At 39.7% G+C, this 25911-nt stretch overlaps 1 protein-coding gene across 3 annotated transcripts; it reads left to right on the top strand.

Moving 5' to 3' along the window:
• Positions 1-66: 66 nt before the first annotated feature.
• On the top strand, positions 67-25731 carry SLC30A7 (solute carrier family 30 member 7). 3 transcript variants are annotated; one of them, XM_071436132.1, is made up of 11 exons: positions 67-354; positions 522-623; positions 4713-4826; positions 6271-6358; positions 7174-7300; positions 8247-8396; positions 9903-9953; positions 11823-11958; positions 18726-18816; positions 19776-19925; positions 20720-25731. In XM_071436132.1, the coding sequence occupies exons 1-11, from the start codon at positions 275-277 to the stop codon at positions 20765-20767; spliced, it is 1137 nt and encodes a 378-aa protein (XP_071292233.1). In that variant the 5' UTR covers positions 67-274; the 3' UTR covers positions 20768-25731. The 3 variants fall into 3 exon arrangements, with proteins under 3 accessions (XP_071292233.1, XP_071292234.1, XP_071292235.1); XM_071436133.1 differs by having other exon boundaries at positions 154-354; positions 4718-4826; XM_071436134.1 differs by lacking the exon at positions 67-354 and adding an exon at positions 2753-3008 and having other exon boundaries at positions 526-623.
• Positions 25732-25911: the final 180 nt, after the last annotated feature.

The raw sequence follows: 25911 nt of genomic DNA, 5'->3' as shown, positions 1-25911 counted from the left end.
CGGCATCGCAAGCGGGACGCGAGCGGGCGGCTGGCACGGGACGGAGGAGAGTTCACGTTTGGGGCGTGCTGTGTTTCATTAGCGGGCGGCGCAGCCCCAAGCCCGGGCAGCCCCCGCAGCCCCGGCCCGGCCCCCGGCGCGCCCCCTCAGCCCCGGTGCCCGGCGGCGCAGGCGCGGTGGCGGCCGGAAGCGGCGTGTGGGCCGGCCGGGCAGCGCTCCCGCCCTGCCTGCCCGTCCTGCCGGCCCGGCGCGCCGCGGCCCCGCCGCCGGAAAGATGCTGCCCCTCTCCATCAAAGACGATGAGTACAAGCCGCCCAGGCTCAACCTGCTCAGGAAGGTGTCGGGCTGGTTCAGGTGAGTAGCCCAGGGCCGGCCAGGCCGGGCGCTGCCGGCGCCGCGGCCGAGTCCCCGTGGAGGGGCTCTCCTCGCTGGTGCCGAGGCGCCCGGGCCGCCCGGCGAGCGGCTCCGGCCTCCTGGCGCTGTACGGGCGGCCGGTGACCCGCCGTGTGCTCCGTGCGCAGGTCTATCCTGGCGGACAAGACTTCCCGCAACCTCTTCTCCTTCCTCTGCCTCAACCTCTCCTTCGCCTTCGTGGAGCTGCTCTACGGCATCTGGAGTAACAGGTAACCGGGGCGGGGGCGCGGCGGGGCGAGCGTGGCTGCAGCGCGCAGGAAGCGGCGCGTCCCGCCCGGCCACTGCCACGTCTGCTCTCGGCGGGGCCGGGCCTCCCGGCCCGCCGTCCGGAGGGGCCGCTCGGCAGAGACTCGGGGGCCGCTGGAGAGCTTCCCCCGACCGGGACCGCTCCCGTGGGCAGCGACCGGCGCCGCCGTCCCCTCTGCCGGGTCCCGGCGACGCGGCGGAGGCGCTCCGGCGGAGGGGGCGCGGTGTGGAGGAATGCTGTTTGGAGTTGCTGTTATGCTCGGTGCTTCGCTCAGGAGGAAACTTGGCCTTGGCCCGATTTACGGGACTCGGGGGCTGTAGCTGCTGTTGTCACAGAGATCCTCTTTGGGGAATGTGGCTTCATCTGTAGGTGGATACCTGGATATCGCTGCTTCAAACATCTTTGTGTCGAGGGAGAAGCAGGATTTGACACATCCTTGTATAGCTCAGCGGTACTTTACACAGCACAAAAATTCACAAGAGTGAAAAAAATGGAAGAGACTTGATTAAACTGCTACTGAAAAATCTGTAGCAAAATACAAGAAATGCAGAATAACTTCAGTACTGGTGTGCCGTACAAAGGTAGAGAACAGGCAATGGTGGTAGTATTGCTGTCATGCTTCATTGGTGATAGAGTAGTTGGTTTGTGATGATATTTCAGTCTCTGTTAAGAGTTTGGTTCAGAATGGACTGGCATGGAAATGTCACTTAAGTCCAGCAGTGTCCTCCTTACCAAAAGCTGTAATATGAATGTAAATTACCAGAACTCTTATAAGTCCCGAGCGAATGGAGTGGTGTGGATTTGGAAATGGTTGCATCCTAATATTTGCAATGTTGTTCTGAATCTCTCAAATGACACTCTAAAATCCTTAACTTTGATTACAGTAATTGCTACTGTGGCACCAGAGAGCATGCAGCGCTGTCATGGGCACAGTCTATCCTTGGCAGCACTCAGACCATTCTGAATGTGTTTGGTTTTGGCTTTGATGTTGATTCACTTTGCAGTTGTTTGAGGATTATTGAATGCATAGTCTGTCCATTTGAGTATGGATTTTTTTTCTAATAACTCAGCAGATGTAAATATTTTTCTTAGCTGTTCTGATATAAAGAGCTTTGTGTTCATGTGGCTTTGTTCTGATGTCTGTCTTTTAAACATAACATTTTGTTTTGGTAGTGTGACCTTAGAAAGTCCTGTATATGAGATAACTAAACTGAGACACTTTAATGACACTCACAGAACTTTGTCACTAAAGAATATGGTGTATTGGAATTCAGAAGACACTTATTTTTGTTCATACTTGAGATTAAGAATTAGGATTTACTGCATAGCCATTAAATTATTCTTTTGTTTTAATTTCAAGTCACTGGTTTTGGGTATCTCTAAGTCCAGATTTTGGCCTAGAGCAAAACAGGGACTTAGCAAGTACTTCTTTAGTAGAGAGGGGTAGCAGAGAATATGATGAGGAATGTCTTCAGTCCAAGCAGACAGGTCATGCCTTGGGAAAGTGAACACGTAACAAGTAGCCCTATAAGGAGAACCATTTTGTCATTTTTTGAAGACACAGTGCCGTTGCTCCTCACATGAGAAATTCTCCTGAGCTTCTTTTTGCTTGTTTTCTGAACTCAGAAAAGAGTGTTGTCCAAATGCTTCTTGATCTCTGTCAGGCTTGGTGATGTGACTACTTCCCTGGGGAGCCTGTTCCAGTGCTCAGCCCCCCTCTGGGTGAAACACCTTTTCCTAGTGTCTGATCTAAACCTCCCCGAGTCAGCTCCGTGCTGTTTCCTGGAGTTCTGTCGCTGGTCAGTCACGAGTTTGCTGGCTGAGAGCTTGTTTGCTTGTTTAAGGTTGAAATTTGCTACACGAGCACATTTGTTTAATTTGATGTTAAACTAAATCAGCTGTGGAAGTGACTTTATTTAGACACAGTGTGTTTGAGTACAGGGTTTATACTAGTTTATATTCTGGATGGTGTGTGTGGTTCTACAGGAGTTCTTGCATGCATCCCGTGTTGCTGGTGCTTCACTGTATTGGTGGTCATTGACTGAATTGCTTGATCACTTTAGTAATCACTTTGCACCCATTTTTTCTAAGGTCTTGTTGCTTTACAGGTCACTTTTAAAAAGCCTCAGATGAAATGAGATTGGTCTCTTACCAGGCTTCCTGCCATTTGTGCAGCTCAATGACTTGTAGCTGTACCTATGCTACAGAGCGTGGTTATGCTGTGAGGTGAATGGCATTGCAGATGCAGTCTGCTGAGCCCTGCTGATAAATCCACGTGCCTCTGGCCACCTGGAATTGTTAGCTTAGGTCTTGAAAGCAGCACAGCTCTATTGGTGTTGCACTTAAGGTAAGTCTTGCCTTAGTGAGATTTGCAGGTGTGAGCACAGTGCCATGGCAACTTGCTGCATTATTTCTGCTTTCAGAACTTGTATGGGATTCTGTTAGAGTAGCAGTCCTTATACAATTCTCTTTCCCAGAAGGTTCTATAAAACCAAAAAAAACCCAAAAAACCCACCCAAACCCAATCACCTCAGACAACAGCTCTCTCTGCTTAGTAATGCTTATTCCTTCCATTTCACAATCAGTACAGCTTAGGGTTACTGTCACTAATTATCTTCTACCTGAATATTTGATGTACTTTGTGGTGCGTTTTTTTCCTCACTGGGTCTTCTTAACTGCTCAGAACCAAACCTAAAATGAGCTGTTTCCATAAAGATGTTGCCTGATTTTGGGGAGGAGGAAGATATCACCAAAACTGTTCAAGAATTCGATGGCGAATTCCATTTTGCTGCTTCATAGGCATCCAGCCTCTATGGGTCTTGTTTTAAAGTTTGTTCAGAACAGCTTCATCTCTCCTGCTTTGGTGGCTACAGCACCTGAGGACAATATACCATGCCATCATCCCTCTGCCTTAAATGTTAAGTTGTGTGTACGTATAGCTCTGTATGTGTCCATAAAGTATATATGTAAATATATAGAGCAAGACACTTGGTCTTTCCTCTCCTTCAAATCCACTTGTTGAGTGTTTCATCTGAAACACTTAATTTTAATCTTGTAATTGTTTTCAGTAAGGCTGAAATAGTTTGGCTTTGTAATGTGAAGTGGTTGGAACTTTGGCTAATGAAACTTTGTATTTCACTTCAATGTGAGTATGTGTCTATCCTCCAGAACTTGTTAAACCAGTAATTGCTTCTTGGGCTTCAGTTTCCAAGAACTGAGTTGTATATGTAATTATTCTTAGATAATGAGAATGGGGAAAGAACTGGGAAAGTGGAACTTTTGGGATTGTTGATTAACAATTGCTTAACAGTACCTCTCTATCAAATGTCCTTTAAAATATGAAGCATTGTTTTTTGGTTTCAATGCATGCAGTTCCCTGCAGACTTACAGAACCTGTTCATGAGTAATTTGATAAACTTTGGCAGTGCTTGTGCGTAGTGTTAACCCCAGTTTACCTATAGCCTACAAGCTGATAAAAGTTCTACTGACTGGCTAACTCATGAACTAATTTAAGTAGCTTTGAACCTCTTAGCATGCTGGTTCACTTTAACTGTGTTTCTCAATCAAGATTGACAAACAGTTGTGCATTGGTCTTTGAAATAAGCCATTTAAGATGTGGTCTCTCACCCTCGGATTCCTTCAGCCTCTAGATCTAAGAGGTGTGTATGTCCTAGTCAGTGCCTTGCCACTGCTAAGGCAAAGATTTAAAGTTGAATTATGTTGATGAGAGATGTGGCTGTGGGTACATCTACTCCAGGGATTTTGGTTTGTGTCTGTGGAAACCACCTTTCACTACCACCAAAATCATAGCTAGGAGGATTTTTTTGCCAAGCAGTTTTCCAAAGTGCCTTCTGTAAAGCTGACAGAAGCAGTTTTAGCATCATATTTGTGTGATAAAGCATGGATTTCTCCTCTGTGCCAGCAAAACCATGCCTGAAGCTTAGAAGCACAGCATATTCTGCTAGTGTGTAAAAGATTAATGTCTGTGGGGTTTTTTCATACTCAATATGTAACATATGGAACATAACCCTTTTTTCCTGTTCTCTTTCAGTTTAGGTCTGATATCAGATTCTTTTCATATGTTTTTTGACTGTACTGCTCTCTTGGCTGGATTAGCAGCTTCAGTTATTTCAAAATGGAGGTCAAACGATGCTTTCTCATATGGGTAAGAAACTTCAGGTGTTACCTTAATGTATTACAGTAAATGCTTAGGCAGTTATTTTTCACTTACAAACAAAAGCTTTTTGCTGAACATGGAAAAACTATGTTGAAAGTGAGGGTTTTTTTAAGGTGAGCTATGTAAACATCTAAGTTAATAGAAATAATAAAAATATGAAGGCATTGCTTTTGGGAAGAAGGTTTATCACTTCCAAGATCTCTCTGATCATACTAGTGGAAACAAGTTAGAGAGCAGAAAGTTGCCCTGCATTGCCATGTATTAATGAGACCAGTGAGTCACAAGCAGCCACATCCTGGGTTTGTCCTCACAGTGCAGTGAGGAGCATTACAGGGATTCCCACACTGCTGGTGTCCCACTTCTCCTTTGGAACAGAAAGTTACAACTGAAAGGATCCAAATCTCAGTGGTGCTGCATTGCAGATTATAAACCATGACTCTTGGAAGCAGCAGGATTAGGGAGCTGTGACTGCCATTGGCACAGATCCTTAAAGCTGAGGTGTGTCATCCCATCCTGCCCTTGGTGGATTTATCTGCTGCAGCTGGCCTTTGGCAGGCACTTGGTTCCAGTGAACATGGCAGCTGTGCCCTATAAAACAATACTGGTGGTACCATGTTATTAACTGGTAATACTGATTAACAGCAAATTACTTGTAACATGGGCATTCCCTATAGCTTTATTGGCCTGTCAGCATTTAGCTTCAGCTGCCTTGCTTAAGTGTGGCTCATATAGTTTGAAACTTAAAGCACAGTTTAATTTAGGTGGAAGCTCCAGTGTGCATAGAAATCAATTTAGAGAGAATTGTACCATGAACTAATTGCAGTGAAAGCACGTTCTGTATTAATCACTGCTGAGCATTTAAACAGCTGGTGTTCCCTTTATCAGAGAACAGCCACACTTTATTAAGCCTCATGTTTGCTACATTGAAATTACTTATTATTCTAATCTGGCAGTTTGTTATTGTCAAAATTTGATGTTTGAAATAATTAATTTCTACTTAAAACTTTTACTGAAAATCCACCTTCTAGAGGGGAAGCAAATTAATACATGTCTGTTTGATATTGAACATAACTTAACACCAGAAAACTTTGATTAGGTTTCATGTGCTTATCTTAGTTTGTGGCTTCTAAATTACGTTTATATCGTAACTTTGAGTAGACATAATCTTAAATTAAAATATTTTGACATACTGAAAGATTTCTTTCACCTAGATCAGAGAATGGCTGATCTGGATCAGGCAGTTTCTGTCAAAGTACAGCATGGTCAGTTTTATATACTAATCTGTAATTTTTATGCCATCTTCCATTTAGCAAATTTGTGTAATCTAACTGTTTGAGAACTAGAAGATTGCACTCCAATCTCTTGAAGTTCTAATTTTCAGCATTTAAATGAAAGTGGTAATATCTGCTATTGCTTTTTTTTTCTCTTGCAGTTATGTTCGAGCAGAAGTACTTGCTGGTTTTGTAAATGGCTTATTCCTCATCTTTACAGCATTCTTCATTTTCTCTGAAGGTGTTGAGGTATGGGATGAAATCAATTACACGATTACATTCTATATTTAATTTGGATAACCATTTCTGGTTTTATTAGGAATAAATTATTGAAATTAATAAATTGAAAATTTAAATTATGTTCATAATTGGTTAGAAATCTGATTTGAACAGAGAATAGGGCCATCTGAAATTACTGTTTAATGACAGAGAAACTCAGCTTTTTCAGTTTCTGTACTAGCTTCTTAAATAGTGTGTTTTGTTTATGTGTAAAGATTCTGTGAGGTAGAGCCTGTCCTTTTTTTATATTAGGTCTATAATGTCTCATTGAGAAAAATATTCCAGAGGAAGTAGGGTAAAAAAGAATTGAAAAAAATCAATCTAGATTTGAGAATTTCTATAAAATGTCATAATTTGTTCTGAATCTTCATTCCCCTTGTTGCCTCACCTCTCTAAGGAGAAAGGAAGAAATGGCATTCTAGACTCTTAGAAGTCTTATAGGTGACTTAAGCAATCTACATACTGCAACAAACCTGAATATTTTCAGATGGTGTTGAGCCACATCCCACAGCATAACCAAATCTTATGATAAAACTGAGCTAGACTCTCAGAATATTCTACTGTACTTTCACAGCTTTAATAATAGAACTTTATTTTCAGACACTGAGAGTTGGTCTGTGTATCATCCCAAAAACTGGAAGTCCTGAGTAATTTTAAATTATGTCTATATATATGTTATGTATGAGAATGCTCCTGTATCTAAGTAGTTTTGTGGTGCCTTTTAATAATGTAAAGGGACTGTAAAACTCTACATTTGCTTTTTGGTTTGTTTCATTTTTTTTTAGAGAGCCCTTGAGCCTCCCGATGTGCATCATGAGAGACTTCTTCCTGTTTCTATACTAGGATTCATTGTAAATCTGATAGGAATATTTGTTTTTCAGCATGGAGGTCATGGGCATTCACACAGCTCTGGTAGGATGTAACTTCAGTACTGTTTCCTTTCTTGGCAGCCTCTGTTCCAGGGCTTTATTATGCCCCACTGAGAGCCCCAGTATCACATTTGATGTCTTCTTCATGGCAATCCTAGCCAATTGTGTATGTGACCTATTGCTATGTTGACTCTGGTGTTTTATTACCAGCCCTGGCATGCCACTGTTGTAGTTCTCATGTTAATATCCATTAACTGGAGTACCTAGGAGTCCAGAAACTGCTTTCTGGAGTTCATGCACTCTCCTGCACCTTATTGAAAGAGATTTGCAGAGCATCTTTTTGGACAAACTTAAGCTGGGCTTGAGCAAGGTGCTGGCTGGAAAATTTAAAAACAGTATTTGAACCAAATTTTAAGCATGAGATGATTCTGCTTCCGATGTTTCTCAACTTAGTGTCTTTTGAATTGAAATGCAGAATTTATTTGCCTAAATACACATGGTAAACACTCTGGGTTTTTTTCTGCAAAGCCTGTGGGCCTCTCTTTGGGCTTAACATTTAAACTTACATAGACTGGTGGAAGACCATAGTCTTTAGTCTTTAAGCAGTAATCTAAACTTGAATTTTTAATCTGCACATGACAATAAATTTCTGCTTTCTTAAAACAACTATTTTTAAAGTGCTTGTATCTAATGAAGTGTACATTTTTCAAATTGTACTAGAAGTCTAGCACAAGTCTCAGAAGTGGGAATGTGTAAAAGCACTTGACTTCTCAAACCTGGTATATTTCATGTATCTTTATATATAATATGTCTGCACAGCAGAGCCATAGATGACAAACACCTTGTGTTAAGTTTCTTATTTAAAGCCATATCTTAAGATGATCTAAAAGATGAGAAGGTTTTGAGTAGCTGAGAAATAAATATAAGAGTACTTTTACTCATCATTTATGTACTCATAAATGCACTCTGATGGTGATATTTGTTTACAGGGCATGAGCACAGCCATTCTCTGTTTAATGGTGGTCTCAGCCATGGGCACAGTCACAGAGATCATGGACACAGCCACGAACATAAACATTCCCATGGACACACTCATGGTCATGGCCATGGACACTCTCATGGTCAGGATTATTGTCATGGTAAGTACTGGGTCATCCTGACTCCATCTAAATCTGCAATTAATAACTTACTGAAAAATAAAAAGAGCATGTTGTCAGCTTGTTGTGATCATACATGGAAGTAGCTTCATTAAATGTCTTCATTAAATGCTCTGCCACCATCATGTTTTGTGACTCATTTTGTGTTTCACTTGCAGTAATTTCCACGTTAGTTTTTAAAGATTTTGCTTTACCTCTGGTTTTTGAGTGTGTGCTGCAATGTTGTGTGTTGGCAAAAGATGAAACAGTGGTATGCTATTGTAATAGAGTGAAATTAGTCAGGTACCCTGTTTCAGTTTTTTCATTAAAACCAATTGACAAAGTTGAGCTGTTTTGCTACTGTTCTCCATTTGTTTAATTTTACAGCTCAAGGTATTAGGAAAAATCAACCAGTGAACTTCGGTACTTATGGATTATTAGTTGTACTTGGTTTGTGATCTCAAATAAGACTTTCCCCTTTTTGTGTAGTTGTTATCTGTTTTAAGATGGTTATGGAAAAGATACTTGTTATGTTAGCTGTGCTGAAATCTTTTCTATGAAGGCAGACAATCTGAGAAGAGCCATTCATGTTAAATATGGTCAGTAGCCTTCACTATGGGAGAAGAGCTTGTGTAGGTAGCACCCATTTGAAACAATGCAAATGAAAGCCTTGTGGTAGTGCAGGGTTGCCAGTCCTTCCTGCCTAAGCAATAAAATTAGATCTGACATGACTCAAAATGTGCACATTCAGAGCAGGGAATAGTGTGGGAACTGGCAGACAGGAGGTGACAAAGAGTATAAAAATATTTACTTGTCCCTTCCTTGCTATTCTTAGAAAATTGGTGTCTGTCTTCCAGTAGTTCTCCTGGAATTTGGTTGGAAAGCAGGAGCTCCCTGCTTCTGCCTCTTCCTTGCTTTCCACGTGGCCCCCACCCTTGCAGAGCAGTGAATGTAGCTATCTGTCTTGTGCAGATTGATATTCAAACCAGCTGTTGTGTAAATTGTTGTATATCTTCACTAGAAGCCTTTTACTATCCTTTAACAAGTTTTTCTTAAAATATCTTTCAGATTAATGCTACAGAGGCATTAATCTGCTTGGATGAGAAGATTTTTTACTTACTTGCTCCTTCTCCAAGTCTTATCCTTGTTTTTTTTACATTAGGTATAAATGCTTGCTTAAGTGAAGTATTTCTGATTAGCAAATTTATTTGAACCTACTCTTCTACCTTCTGTTCTTGAGGGGTTTGTGGGTGTGTTTTAATTAAGAACAAATGTAGATATTTTATTTTCATATATACCTATGTAGAAATCTATTGTGTAAAGAGATGTTGTATTTTTAAAAATGCATTTTAAGACTTAATTGCTGCATTAAAAAACAATAGCTTGAGTAAAAGCTGGTCGTTGGGAGCAGCCTGTCTGTCCAAGACATTTCTGAAAGGGAGAGTGTAACAGAAGGGCCACTAGAGAGAGCCTTTGTCGTGGTTAATGTGTCAATAATTGCCTCCACAGATGACCATTCCCTTGAAGTAATGGCTGGATCCAGCAAACAGATTTTACAAGGTATGATGAGAATAAGTATGATGTTTTATTGGTTTTAGCACAGTCTGCCTGCCTGGGTCTGTCACACCTCTGTTTTAGAGTTCCTCTGGAGAAATGCCATGTATTTCTTAAAGCAGCTATTTAATGAAGTTCCATTTCCCCTGTAAACAGCTCTGCTGTATGCCGTGCATGACTAGGTGTCGAGACATTCACAGAAGTCTAAATGTGATGCACTGTCAACACAGTTTAAAAGAGACATCCCAAAAGCTGGGATTCAGCTTCTGTTATTGATGCTGAAAAATCAATGAAAAACTAGGAAAGAGTGCTTAAAAGCAGAAACCTAAGGAGCCTAATTGCAGTATATATTCCGTAACATGAAGATGCAGATTGATGTAATTGTTAAAGAGTACCTGAGCTTAAAACTTGGCATTTCATCAAGCTCTTAAGAGTTGGTTTAGAGCAGATGGTAATGCATCTAAATTTCTTGAAGTAGTATTGGAGTCCCTGATCTCCTGAACATTAGTTATAGATAATTTAGATGTTGGTTTTGAGCTTTGGTTGGCTGTTTGTTGGTTTTATTTAGCTTTTTTTTTAATGTTCAGAAGTTAAAGGGAGACAATTATTAGATGTAGGAGGTAGTAATTATTTGGCATACCCAAATGTATATAGGGTTTTCTCTTATTGGATGATCTTCTGGCTTGTTTGTAGTCCTTGAGAAGGAGCATTTACAAGTTCTCCCAGAATTTACAGTACACTGTACTATGTATATTCAGTATTTCAGTTGAAGATATTTCAAAGTCAGTCTTTTTGTGAAACACTTATTTTAATTGAAGCACATTAAAAAGACCTGATTTTTTTTTAATTTTTCAATATTGAGGGAAAAACCCCACCAAGTGATGCAAAGACAGTCACTATCAAGACAGTCACTCACAAGCAATCACATCCCACCAGCAGATCAGTGCCTAGGGAGGTCTGAGCAGCAGAAAGACAACACTAGTGTCATTGGGGAGCGTGGTGTTGGATGGTATGGAATGTCCCTCTGGTCCATTTGGATCAGCTGGCCTGGCTTTGTGTCCCCCCAGCATCTTGCCCACCCCAGCCTTCCTCATGTGGGGTCATGAGAAACAGAAGGCCCTGATGCAGGCTGCTGTGGAAAACCCAGCTCTGCCCCAGCCAGAGTCAGTACAAATGCAGAAATCCCCAAAGAGCTGGTTTATAGTGGTGTGTTGTTTTTACAAGAGGGGATTACCTGTCTGGAGAATTGCATTCAAAAAGCTGTTTCTGAATGATTTCCAGTCACTGCCAGCAGAGAGCTCCAAAGGCTAAACTTTGACTAGCTGCAAAGTATGTGTTTCTTTGTACTTGAAGGAAGTTGTTACTCTTCAGAATAAGAGTAAGGCTTCTCATGTCTGCAGTATTGTTTAATTTTCAAAACTTTTTGTCTTGGAATTCTTTGTCAAATAACTTCTAGAAGGTGTTGTCAATTAAACGTTAGCACATGTCAAAGCTTTGCAAAACTGTTTCTGTTAACAGTCTGTCCATCTTATACAGACCTCACTACTGTAGCCATCAGGGAACAGGAGTTTCTGTACTATAATAAGGGTGAATGAAGAAAGTCTAGCTGCAGCTGTTAATCACTGTTCAAGTTAATAGCCTTGCTATGAAATGCCCAATACTGCGAAGTGCATAACAGAATGTAAATTCTTCAAAGGGCCTATATTCTACAAATACATTAAAATCTTGGTGAGTTTGACCCAAAACTGACCACAAATATAACAAGTATAGATCATATTATCTAGTTCTTGAAACTTTTTTTTGTAAAACATCTCTGAAATGCTCCATTAGCTTTAAGAACAGCAAGTTGTAATGGTATCACTTGCTCTCTTACAGGTGTATTTCTGCACATTGTGGCAGACACGCTGGGAAGTATTGGTGTAATCATATCTGCTATACTGATGCAGAACTATGGGCTAATGATAGCAGATCCTATTTGTTCAATGCTGATAGCACTACTTATAGGTGTAAGGTAAGTGTTGCTATCACTGGTATTTGGTAGGATTTTGATGCTAGTTACAGCAGAAATTGCAGCTCAGAAGGAAAGGGTGTTTTGTTATGCTAATGGCTTACAACATTTGCTTTTCTTCCAAGAGTGGTGTGTTACCTCTGTTCTGTACAGCCATTCTGCTGAGCTCTTACATGAGCTATCTTTCTTTTCCTTTTTCTACAGCTACAACTTTCCCTCTAAAATCTGCATATTTTGTCCTTCTTTGCATAATACTACAAAAATGTCTTTCAGGTTCAAACTGTAGAAAGCTTCATCTCTGTATTTAGTACATGCTTATATAAACCAATGTACTCCAGTAAATGGAGCAGAATGGTTTCAGGGCAGCAGAGTTGAGACTGCTGGCACAGGATGTGCCCTTGTCCTTCACAAATAAAGGCTACTAGGTTTTAGTTTTCTTTTCTTATATCATCAAGAACTGTCTTTTATTTTGCATTTGCACTCTGAGATATCCTTATTTCTTTTAAGATCTGATGGAAATGCTTCACGGACTTCTGGATTTCACAGTTGTTTCTTACCAAGGTGACTGTGACTGTGAAGCTGTTTGGATTAGACTGGTCAAGCAAATATTTCATTGAGTGATGTTATGAGGCTTTTTTGGCAGCAGTTTCAATGGTGCCATAGGGCAGTGTGCCACAACTCCACTTACAACCTAATAACTCACCATTGTCTGTTCAGCAGTGGTGAGTGTCATCTGATGAAGTGCAGCTACTTCTGCTCATACCATGTATGACATGTTTATGGCTTGTGCATGGCAGCATTCACAGGATTATTGATGTGAATCTCCCTGCTAGTCAAAGTAGGGCAGACACAACGCCCACAGAAATGTTTCTGCTAGAAATCACTATTTAATCATCACTTTAATTTGAACTTCAGAGATTTTGACTTCAACATTCTGTAATTTCATAAATGACAAATTATTACAAGCTACTTCTAGTACTGAAATCTCAAGAAAATGGGAAAGAAAATGTGCAAGTTTCCAAGGTAGAGGTAATAGCTGAGTAAAAGGTTTCCATACACTTTGTATTTTAAGGGTCCAGCCTTGTGTACAGCAGAAAATACCACATGAATGACAATTCAATTTTTTTCCTCCATTCATACAGTAGTTAAAATTATCCTGAATTTCATAATAGAGGTGTCACATAATGTTGTTTATGGGTTTTCTAGCACAGATAGAAGAAACTTTTGAGACCCATGTTCTGTGGTGAAAATACTGGATAAGTTCACTCTTTGATGTGTCTTTTGATCTTAGGCCAGACTTCAGCCTGTAACATTATTTTGTTGGTCCACAGTGTTATAAATGATCAGTGGAATAATCCTGCTATCAGTGCAGTGAGCTGTAGCATAGTTGATAGAAGCAAGCCTGCATTTCTTGCCATCTGACACATGCTGGCACATCAGTGGAGCAAACGCCAATTGCAGGGTTGGCTGGTTTTATGTTGGTATTTTATTTGTTTTCTAAGCAGTCCAGCAGACTGAACTATTGATGGTTTTGCTTGAAATGCACTTTAGGATCATAAATAAGATTACTGGCAGTTTCAGATGGCTGTTGAGAACCTGAATCCCTTTTTGTGGTGTTTGATTTTAGTAATCTTCATTGACAGTTCTGGACATAAAACCACTGTTAATTTTGCCTAATTCTTCACTATGCTGTGTTTGAAGTGTCCTTTAAGAATTAGTGCAAAAGGGTTTTCAGATTTTCCCATAAGGTGGTCTTCTGTAACAGTAATATGGGAGCCCAGGTCATGCTTGCTAGGATGTATAACAGTTTTGTACTTTATCTTTTCAAGTCACCTAAATCTAAATTGGTTTTATATTCAGTGTTTGCTTGCTTCAGTGTTGGGCAGCTCTCTCTGGTTTATTGGAGCCTTGCCTGCTGCTATTAGTGGATTTTCTCTGTTCAGGTTTCTGAAATAATGGCCACACTTGCCAAAGAAATCACAAAAATACCTGCATAAGATGACTAAAAATGTCACGGGTGCCGCATAAAGCTGTACAGACTCCCCTTTATAACCTGTTCTGCCTTGTGCGTGTGCAGAAGGGTTAAGCAATGCTTCTTCAGGGAAGTCAGGCAGTGCTTTTAAATCAAATGGTTGAACCTTCTTGTAGACAACATCTCTAATTAGTGCAAATTGTCAGCTGCTGCCACAGTTGCTCTGTTGCTCCTGTGATCCCTTGCTAAGGGTGCTCTAGGGTGCCATTCTCTGCCTAACTCCTCATGAGTTAGCTCAGAACATTCTGACTGCACAGTGAAAATCCCATGGGGGATCTGAATTTTCCTGGATGCAACCACTAATATCTGATGATTCTTTCTTCAATTACTCTGTACTATCTCATGCAAGTAAAGCATAAATGGGACATGCTCAAAATAGACGAGTCTGTTTTACCAGCATTTTAATTTTTTTTTAACAAAAGCTTGACTATTTCATTGTAGTTTAGGCTGACACTGTTCAAGTTTTTTCCAAAGTGTTGTCCACATAATTATAAATGCCTTGAATCAATAAACAATTTCCCAAGTCTCTGAACTGCTTTTAGTATTTAAAACTAAATACTCATTTAGTTTTAACATTAGTATTCTAAGTCTTATTCTGAAATGTTGAAGCAATTTTGGTATTTCAGTCAGCTACGTGAAACTAGCCATGCAAAAGCCACAACTCTGGTATAAATCAAGTTTGTCCTAAACCACTATTAGACCCACATGTTTCTAGAAAGGCACAGTAGACTAAATCTGATACTAGATTGGACAGAGCATGCAGACTGCATATTAAGTGGTCAAAGAAATGAGGCAATTTACTTCAGTCATTTAGTGAAGTTGTTTCCATGGGTTACATAATTTTTTGCATAAAATCTTGAGCTGTTTGAACATGATATAATATGAAAGAGCTTTGGGGGAGGGTGTGCCAGTAACATTTAAGTCCTTTCATGTTTGGGGCATAGCAGTATTAAAAAATTACTTTTTTTAAATGAAGTGCTGCATTCCTTAAGATTCAGAAGGAATTTTCTATAGCAAAACTCCTCCAAACTAGTATGTCTGTTGTTGGAGTTATTTTAAGCCATTATTGCTAAATGTAAAGCACTACCTTTATTTACAGGGTAATGGTACCTGCCAGCCTTGCTTGAGAATCAAGGTACTACATTGTTATGGGAACAAAGAATTCAAAATCTGTAAAGCATGTGTTAAACCTGTGGTCCTTGTCTTGAGCAAAGTTTGCAGTCTGATTAGAATTGCCATTGCCTAATAAAAAAATATTCATTCAAGTTCTGAAACAGCCCAACAATCTTCACACTGCAGATATAGATGGTGGTTGGGAAAAAACCCCAGAATTTGGAAAAGTGGCTGTAGATTTTGAGCTGCAGTATTTGAAGAACCCTAGCTGGTCTTGATCCTTAGCTTTGTGTACCTTCCACAAAACCTGTCAGAAATACACAAAGCCCCTATTTTCTGTAGTGCTGAGAGCACTGACTGGATTTCCTGCTGTGCTCTGAGTGCAGTGTCTGTCTGAGGGGTTCTTTACCTGGAGTTGTTTTCAGCTTTGCAGTCCAAGGTCACACCAATGCTGGGGTCTTGCTGGCTGTGCCTACAGAAACAGTGGCACAAACAGGATGGCACAGAATGGGCATGAGTGTTATCTGAATGTGATGCAGGTTAAATGAGAGTCTGATGCTTTCACTCTTAATTTTTAATCGATCCATGTGTAGTGGTGGCAGGCTGTATTTCTCAGATTCATGTCAATAGTTAGTTCATTTTGATTTATTTGAACACCTTTCACTTCTCTAACAGTGTATGTGCAAATGTCACGTGCTGTAACAATAGCTGCCTTTGCTTTTCTGGCTTTTGTAGAGGATATGTTTTTATTCCAAATTCTTGCTATGGGTTAGTTCCTCTTTCAAATTTTATTGTCTTGTAAAAGACTGTGATATTTTACATTTAAGGCTTGGTAATCAGAAAGCCATGGAATTGTGTCTGCTTTAATAGCAAAGCTTAATCACTGCTAATGCATGAGAATTCCTTCCACTTGGTGAGAATTCAGCATTGCTTGTTTTCCTCAATAGTCTTGTAGATTAAAACAAACATGGGGGGAAGCAGCAGTGTAATAGCTGCTGTGGAGGCAGCCACTTTTTTTTTTTCCACTAATGACTAAGCCAAAGAAAAGAGAAAGCTTGGTCAAAATCTCTAACTGTATTTTCAGCCAGCTTGCTTTTGTCATCTTCCCTTATGTTTTCTTCAGTCACATGAAGTGGAGCTGATATTTCTAGGGCCTCCTAGTGATTAAGTAATACTGGTTTTAGTTAATGTTTGAGAAAAGAGCATACTCTGTGGAGTTTTGGTTTTTAAATTAAAGGTTTTTACTTCAGTAGTATGCATGAAACAATGGAAAACATCAGGCATCATAAAATTTGATTCTGTTGTTTGTTGTGTTAGTTGGGCTTACAGTAAGATACCATGTGAGCTAACGCCCCTTTGGATGCAGAGGGGCATCCACAGGCCTCCTGTGCTCTGAGCAGCATTTGTGAGGGCCTGTCACATCACTGCAGCTGTTTTTTGGCTTTTCAGCTTTGCAAAAGATCAACTTTGTATCTGAACACTGGCTCTAAGATACAGGAAGAAGGTGGGACCTGGGATATGCCTCAACTTTCACCAACAGTATCAAGCCATCCCGATTTACTCTATTCTTTGGACTTTTAAGATGTTCTTGTTTCATAGCCTCTTCAGATCTACTTTACAATTAATTTCTCTTCCATCAGATAATGTACATCAGTTTTATTAGTGTAAATAATTTGTACATATTAGACATATTTGTTAGCTTTCTTTCATGGCTATTCTCACACTTTGTGGTATGTTTCAATTAAAAGGTAGACTACTACATTCTCTATTCCGTTAGTTGTTTCCCTGTGAAAAAATATTCAGCCTGTATGTGTGTGGTTTTTGAAACCTTTGGATGCATATGCTAGACAGGCCTTGTTAAATTTATGGGAATGGAATAGTGTTCACTTGCATTCACTTCGCATCCTGAACATGTGTATTGGTCTTTCAAGGTTTTATTGAGAAACAAACCTGCATTTTAAATAGGGAGTTAAACTGAAATCAATTCACCACTGGAGTGTGTTGGCAGCTCCAGCTCCCTTTGATGTAATGCTTGTGACATGGACATTATTTAGTGAGATGGGTCCATTAATAAGAGAACCCTTTTTCCCTAAACTTCTGTAATCCACTGTAGAATGTGACACTCCAATTAAGCTTCCTTTAGACAGATTGACAGTTATTGCATTGCTAAATGTTTGTCTTGGTGACAGGTCTAGTTTAGGCAACTCCTGCTTGCCCCTAATTGCTTCTTCCTATTTCTGAAGCGATGCCTTGGTGGCAGTGCAAACGTGGGAGGCCATGTGCTGGAGGGCACCAGGCAGTGAATTTGGCTGGAACAACCTTTGTGTCTGCAAGAAAGTTTCATTTTAGGGTGGAGTTTTTCAGGGGTTCATTAGACAAGAGTCACGCAGCCTCGCGCTCCCTCCCACCCTGGCCAAGGTTTAGCCAGGGAGGGAGCTGAGCAGTCCATGAGCCAGCACTGCCTCACGTGCAAATGGAAACACTTAAAAAAATGATTGGGTCATCTGTTCACATCTGCAAATACACAGCTGGTCTGTGCCATGCACTCCACGTCACTTCATGAGATTTTAAACAAAGGTTCTGCAGTGTCCTTTAACAACTGCTCCAGTTAATCTCTTACAAATGTTTCAGGTGTGCCTTTAATCCCATAACTCCATGTACTGCAGCTGTGATGGCAGTGCTGAACTCTGAAATGAAGCTTACAGTTTCTGCAATATATAATCACTTTCAGTCCAGAATGTTAGGTGACTTGCATGCTCTTGAAATTAAATTGCTCTTTAAACTTTACTGTTGGGCTATAGATATTTGTCATCCACTTGAAAATTTTAGAATGCTCTACTGAACCAGACATGATGCACTACTCCTAAACAAAAAAATCACCATGCTGAATACTTAGTAAGAGTATAAGCTCTTAGTGGTAGCTTCAGGGCATAGGTTTACTTCTCTCCTGGTTTTATTAAAAAACAAAAAGTAATAATAATAAAAAAGGGTATTAAATGTCTTCTTAGTTTGCTGATTAAAGACCATTTGGCCAGGAGGGAACCTCTAATTGCTTCCAAATGTTTAACCCTTGAGCTTGGATGAGACCCTACACTTAGCTCACTTCAAGAACACGCCAAGTTGTCTGTTTCTGACAAAATAACTCTGTTGTAGCTGGACTGTTCCACACTAATTTTGTTTTATGATTACCCCATTATTATCTTAGTTCATAAGAAAAATATGCCTTAAACCAAACACAAAAGCAAACCCAATTTCAGTTGAGTATTTTTATGGTTGCTTGTGAATGATTTGCCATTGAAGTTGGTTTTGAGCTATACAGCTGCTTTGTTGTATAACTTCCAAGACACCAAGAGATATCATCTCAAATCCCGTGCTTAAACCATTAATCTTTTGTGACTGACCGCCAGTTGACTCTGGAAACCGTGGGGGAGAAATAATCTTGCCTTTGATAGGACACCATAGCAATTTTGTCAATCCTTTTATTTTCTGTACTGGGTTCTCATGGCAACTTCCTCAGCTTCTGATGGAAGAGCTAGAGAAAAATTTCTCAGCATTAAGGAATCTTAGGTTTCTCCTTGCACCTTTTGAAAATGTAATAATAGCTAATTTCCTTTTTTCTTTCTAGTATTGTTCCACTTTTAAAAGAGTCCATTGGGATTTTGATGCAGCGAACTCCTCCTTCCCTGGAAAATGCCCTGCCTCAGTGCTACCAGAGGGTGAGCTCTTAAGCTGGTCTTGTTCTGACTGATCAAGCTGCTGACTGACTGAGCCTCAGCTGTGTGTATGAGGATATTTTATGATGTTTTTCCAGTAAAAGGAATGATTTTATGATGTTTTGCCAGTCAAAGGTACCCTAGAATACACAAATGGAGGTACCAGTTTAATTAATAGTTTCCCAGAGTTCTGAATTGCCTGTAGCTTCACCTCAGTTTGTGTTTTAAAAATTTCCCATGTTAGTTCAGTAAAACAGATCCTGAAGCTATTCTTCCCAAAGTACTTTGTGCTTATACATAACATTGGAAGTGTATTTGTAAGAATACAAAGATTACTCTGGATTTGACCTGTTCTCCTACTTAACTTTTCTATTAGTATGCCCTGAAGTGCCTTTGCAAAGTTAGTACAAAGCACTTGAAGGAGTGCTGCCTTTCCTCAGGAGTTACAGGCTGTAATCATCACATGGAGGGTTTGCTGAAAGTGGAAAGAGGAAAAAACAAAGGGATTGGCAGGACACATCTGAGCCCTCACAAAATTGTAAATTATATATGAATATATTTCTGTTAGAATTAGAATCTCACAAATCGTTTCATGGCAAAATCTGCACATTTGAAAAAGGGCAGTTTTAACTGGATTCCATCTCAAATCCAGTAACTTACTTTTCTCTCATGAGCACCTCTATTTTCAGAAATGGTTTCATTATGTCTACATGTAGAATGTAAATGCAGCAGGGTACAAAATCACAACACATACAGAAAATCACGACACACACAAATCCATATGTTTCAACTTCCTTACAGTAACTGAGATAGTAAAAAAAAATTTTGGTAAAACATGACAAAATGCACAGTGAACTTGAAGTAAAAGAATGCATTGGCTTTTATAATACTTCCTGTAAAAAAACCATAGTACTGGAAATATTTTCTGAAATACACTTGCTAAAATTTGCCTCTTGTTTTAGGTGCAGCAATTGCAAGGAGTCTACAGTTTACATGATCCACATTTCTGGACCCTCTGTACTGATGTTTACATAGGGACTTTGAAGTTACTAGTAGCTCCTGATGCTGATGGGAGGTGGATTCTAAGCCAGACTCACAATATTTTTACTCAGGTATGTCTTATCAGTCACATCTCCACATCTCCAAGTGTAAATAGCTTGATGTGACATTGTAATTCTTATCAAGAAAGGTTAAATATTTCTGAGTTTGCTATCTGTTTTGAAAAGCCTCCCTGCTCCAGCTGTATAGAAAAATTTCAAAATACTCAGCTGTGTAGATGGAATTAGTTTATCTCTCTGCATTAGTTTTTCATGCCACTTTATGAAAATAACAGATATAATTGTCTCAGGTGTATCAAATGGGGTTGATCTATATTGACCTATAAGGAGCTAAGAAAACAGATGAGGCTTCTCTTAGGATAGAGTTTCTCACCACAGACTACTCAGGCTTTTCACTGCATTGGCAGCTTGCACATGTGATGGCTTTCTGGATAGGTTCATAATGTGAACTGGTTCGAACAACAAGTCCCATGTTATGCTCTTGTGCTTAGCTCCATTTTAAACTGACAGTTCTTCAGCCAGCTTGCTTTTCAGGAAGTTAAACTGGCACAAAAGAAAGTAAGAATTGCTTTTGTGCAGCTTCACATGTGGCAGTTATTTAGATGAATCAGAAGAGGCAATGCAGCAAAGCTAATGTTAATACATCATTATGTGTGTGCATTTGACTGTTGGAAGAACTCCTTACTCATCTGGTGTTCTCTGAGTGATGTGCTAAATGTGGAGATGAATTACAGAAAAATAAGTTGTTAAGGTTTTTTGCTAGGTCACTTACTGATGTGGACTGATGTTCAGGACAGGAAACTGCTTTGGCTTCACAGTGCTTTTAACCCTCCTTCCCTTTTCCACAGGCAGGAGTAAGGCAGCTTTACATACAGATTGATGTTGCAGCCATGTAGTCAGTTTCTGGAATGGTGCTGTTGGACCAAAGTTTTCAGTACTGTACTGGTGTAGCAACACTTCCTGAGACAGAGCCTGCCTCCACCACGTCTGGAATTGACTGAATAGATTTCTTCCCTTGGGCTACGGAGGAAGTTCACTTCTAAGGAGTAAATATTGAATGAATGTTATGGACTTTGGGTCTTGTTTTTTTTGGGGCCCCTAAACTTGAAAGGTTTTGAGGGTTTTTTTACTTAATAAGATTGTGGTACTGGAAACCCTGTCATGTCTTCAGTAAAGCTGCTGAAACCACTGCTCATTCCCATCAAACCAGTGTTATTGGCAATTGGAAACTTGTTTTGTAGACAATGTCACAATGGCTGACATGCTTCAATATAATTGTATGTTTGTACAATTGTTTGTACTTTGCAAACTTAATGAACCAAACCATATTGGGTTTTCAAAGTGCCTTTTATATCAGGAGAGCTATTTGCCAGCATAAATATGGAGCATCAAAGGGTTTTACTACTTTTACAAATAATCTTGTATGCAGTCTGATTATTTACTAGTGATGTATGCGGGGGGGTTGTGTACTTACATAACTGTAGATGTTAGACTTCCGACTTCCATTATATTTGCATCTTACCAGACAGAAAAATTCTAAATGTAAAAGACAAAGCTGTTGTGAAGAGACTTGCTTCTGAGACAAGCTGGCTATTTTGTTGCACGTCTTGTGAAAATTATTTTAGGCCAAATATTAGATTTAACTCCAATTCTTAGTCTCTTCATACTGTTGAGAGTAATGAGACATTACATGATGTTGCTCGTGTTCAGTCACTTAAACAATGGGCAGTTGAGGGAAGATGCTGGTGATGGAAGCAATGCTTGAAGTTTTTTATTTTCCAAATCATGTGGTGGAAAAAAACTAAATCCTGAAATTGTGGAAGCTTAAGTCTCCTTGATTTTAATAGGTTGTTATAATTTTATTAAAGTGATGAAGTTCAAATTTTGCCTTTTCAAATATTGAAAATAGTTGTTTCTGGCAGTTATACCTGCAATGGAAATAAGGACCACTTTTCATGCTGTTTTAGCTTATGCTTTTCCCAGGCTGAAAAATCTTATATCTTTGACTATTTTACTGCAGCCTTGTATGTTTTCATAGGGGAGAAAATTCTCAGTGTAGTAAGGGTTGTTCGATTGGGTTTTTCTTTCCAAGAAACATTCTTCCGTCATATATTTTCTAGCATTTGTAATCATTTTACTCAGATATGAGTGTCACTTTCAAAAGCAGGCTGCTATGTTTGGTATTACAGGTGATAGTTCCACTGTGCTGTAGTAGTTCACTTAGTAATGGAAGACTTTTTAAGAGGACATTTTACACACAGAACATGGTGAAGTAAAAAGCAATCCAGGCATTTTTCTGAGAAATCATAGCTGCCACTGATTGGTATGGATTTTGTTTATTTTGGTACCTGTCAAAGGTAATACTACAATCAAGGCCCTGAGAAGCTTACAATGTCTGTGTAGTAAGTGCTAGGCACTATGAAATTATTGAAGATGGATTTGCAGAAATGGTTTGTTTGCCACTGATCCTGTTGAATCCATCACAGATATGAAGAGTTTCTTGCATTCATTCTGTTATTCCTATATAGCACCTGATTTCTTTTTATGTGAAAACACACTTGCCAAATTTGATGGTGGTTCCTGAATTTTCCAGTTGAGATATTGATACATGAATGTTGATTTCGTCCAGATCTTGGGGCTGTACTCTTGTGCTTAGAACTGGAAGCTGGGTGTAAAAAAATGGCAGTACAAAGCCACCTATAATATTGGTTTTAATCTTTGCTGTCTCTTCCAGTCTTCAGATCCCTCCATTGCCATTTCTGATCCCGTTTGCTCTCCCTGGGGACGCAGGCACAGAGTGCCCTCCCAGCAGGCTGCATGTTCCACAGCTCTTCCCTGGCCTAACCCTAACCCTGCCACTCTATCAGGCCCTCTCCCTGTCCCACCTGGCAGTGCCAGGCCCAGAGTTCCTGCCTGGGAGATGGAAGTTACACAGCACAGGGTGGGGTGCAGGAATCTATTGAGCAGATTGGAGTGCTGCAGTTTAAGATCCTCTGTGCATGTATGTTCACAGAGAAGGTGAAAATCCAGCTGTGATTATAGGGTGGAGGTACTGTTTTGTAGTGGGGTGCATACAGACTGCTGCTTGCTGCCTGCCAGCAGGACTTCCTCATTTTTAAGAGTTACTATTACTGCTATTTGAGGCTAGAGAAGATCAACTGATATCACTTTAAAGGCAAGTACCAGACAGATTCATTGCAACTGTGTCATGATCCAAGAGCAGGCTTTGGTTTAAGTCACCTTTACACCAGCATCTTTCAGGACTGACTGTTCCTGGACTTGTTGAAATGCTGCAGTGCTGCCCAAGTTGCTGAGCTTGGCCACTATCTTAGCTTCTTAATGAAAAGACAACTGCTAGAATTTGTTGCCAAGTGAGAACCTGGCAGAGTGGCTGTTTGTTTGATGGTGGTGATGGTGTTCTCTTAAATATACATCTACCAAAATTTTAATATGGGAAATGGAGTGAAAAATCCTATAAGCCTGTTACAATTACACAATGATTTTAATAGCTTTTGATAACTGTTTCTGCTTATTATGATTTAGCTGACTGTTGGAAGCATATGTTCAAGTCTATGAGTCTTCTAGCCAAGCAAGATAGCACTTCATTATGTTTAAACATTTATAACAAGAAATATATCATTTGTTTGTCAAATGTAATTGGGGATAGTGTAGGGAAGTCAGATTCAAAACAAACTTTAGCCATTTTAGGCTTTCTGAAAAAGGATAAGCATCACAAAATTCTACAAACACAGTGTATGATGTGTTCAGTCAGTAACTGCAGTCACATGTAGTATGTCAGTAAACAAGGGACATCAGATATTTTTTTCCACCTAAGGGGATACTTGCTCAGGTTTTAGAAGAGTACAAACCATGCAATTAAAAGCAAAAGTACAGCTTTCCTTACCCTGAGAGCCAAAGCACCATTATTTGTGTTTTGCTAATTACTTAACACTGGCTGCTTATGTAACACTTTGCTATTGACACTTTATTGAAGATGCAAGGCAGGATTTAAACAAAGACTTGTGTAAAAGACTGACACCCAGAGATGGGTGAATGGCTGCAGATCATGTGCTAAAACTCAGCTTCCTGGTATCCACTTCTGAATTTTGAATCAAGTTTTCAAAGTGTGGTTTTCTCATGTTTTCATGTAGCTGATATTTACTGTGGGGTTACTAGTCTGTCTTTGTGGGTTATTTTTTTCTGTGACTAAAACCAGTAACTTAAAACCCTATTGTTCCAAAGACCAAGCCTGCAAACTGCATGATTTTTACCACATCTACAGCAAAATAAGAAGATAAAACAAATGTTACAGAGTGTCTGTATTAAAAAGCCTCAGTGTTTTTTGAGTGGAAGAAAACTTCTCTTATGAATATGCACACTAAGGACCGGTCCTTTACAGGCTAATCTGGTAAGTATACAGCTCTGGACAGACTGGCTCCTTTCATCAGGAGGGCTCCTACAGAGAGCTGAGTTACTCGTGTGATTTGCTAAGCTAGGATGGAAAGTAAATAAATGACTTCGCTTTTTATGTAACAATTCCTACTAAAGCAAAAGTTCAGTTGCATCATTAGTAAAAACTGCTGACACTATTTTTACACAAAAAATTGAAGCTGCTACTACAAATAAAATAGACCTTAGTGACTTACCATTCTTAATTTACTTTTCTTCAAAGATGTAAAGCTGGGTTTAAAGGTGAAGGAAAATTAATGGTTTCTCTTTTTAACTGTTGTAAGTGAACCTGTTCTGGGAATGCAAACAAGGTACAAGAGGAGAGAATCTGCTGCTGAACTGCAGTTTTCCATCTTCTGCATGTAGTATGCAAACAAATTGTAAAGTCCATGGCTTTTCTTTGACAGGGCAGATTGCACTTGCACAGTGCAGATTTTTAGTTGTGTGCTTTTATAAAATGCAAACTCTTATCTTTCTTCATGACACAAAGTCTTTAAATACCAATTCAGAGCAAGAATTTTAGTTAATAATTATACCCTGTCCTGTTTTCTCCAGCAGCCATTAGATCGCTATGATTCTTGCTTATCCCACTCCTTTAAGCAGGATTTTTTTTTAATAATCTCTCTGATCCACAATACTGACTCAGTAGTTAATTCCTCCTTTACACTTCTGTGAAAATCCTTATCTGCAGGTTGCTGAGGCTCCCTTTTGGATTTGTCCGCCATTCAGGCTTTGTTGCAATGCCCATCCCTGTGGGCACTTCCTTGGCCAGACACTGCTATAATGTGAAGCAATGCCAGCCATGCTGGGCCTGGCATGCAAAGACTGAGTCTTGCTGTGTGCAAATACTGCTCAACCTACTTGTCTGTTTCAGTGAGCCACAAAAGGTTCCTGCCTATGTGGTAATTTGGCTGAAATGATGTGTAAAAAGAGCTGGGTATTTCACTTCCCATGTGCATTGGAGCCTCTCACATGTATGCTGGGATTTTGTACAAGAGTTAAGTGAATCACTACAGTATCTTGGCTGAAGTGTGAAATAATGTGAATGAAGCAATTGCCAAAATCATTCCTGGCAGAATACAGCATATTGCTTGCCTTTACCTTTAAATTACAGGAATTACTCTTAGCAGTGAGCTTCAGTTCAATAGCAAAGTGTGTCAAAGTACCTGTGAAGAAATCTGGCAGGTAACCCAAGGCAGCTCACTAAAATTCTGAAGACTATGTCTGATTTTGTTCTGGAATGCTAATGTTAGTAGCTTAGCCACGGCTTGTCCCAAGTGCAATATTAAGAAATTTTTAATGTAATCTTTTCTACTTGAATACAGTCTATATAAAATGTTAAATATCCTATATTGCTGAAAAGATATGGGATCAAATTTCTTTCCAATAAATCTTCAGTTTAAAAAAAGTATGCATACAGGTCTGCTTTGTTTTCATCATATTGTGAAGAATAGTTGAAATAGCAACCACCATCATCTACAAGCTGATTTTAAAGAGAACTCTTGCAGTCTGTTTGCTGAGACTTGGCTTGAAGTTAATTGTGGTTGCTGCAGTTGAGTCTAGCCCTTCATAAATGCTAGCATTAACATAT

The sequence above is a fragment of the Agelaius tricolor genome, unplaced genomic scaffold (genome assembly GCF_023055355.1).
Source record: "Agelaius tricolor isolate 1412-34295 unplaced genomic scaffold, bAgeTri1.0.p SCAF_11, whole genome shotgun sequence".
Taxonomy (NCBI): Eukaryota; Metazoa; Chordata; class Aves; order Passeriformes; family Icteridae; genus Agelaius; species Agelaius tricolor.
Note: the sequence above shows the minus strand (reverse complement) of the source record. Positions and strands in the feature narration are given on the sequence as shown.

Excerpts from the sequence above, each read along its gene's own strand:
- SLC30A7 (XM_071436132.1), top strand. The coding sequence starts at position 275 with ATGCTGCCCCTCTCCATCAAAGACGATGAGTACAAGCCGCCCAGGCTC. Across the intron at positions 4,827-6,270 it reads AACGATGCTTTCTCATATGG|TTATGTTCGAGCAGAAGTAC; the intron begins GTAAGAAACTTC and ends TTTCTCTTGCAG. Across the intron at positions 7,301-8,246 it reads TGGGCATTCACACAGCTCTG|GGCATGAGCACAGCCATTCT; the intron begins GTAGGATGTAAC and ends ATTTGTTTACAG.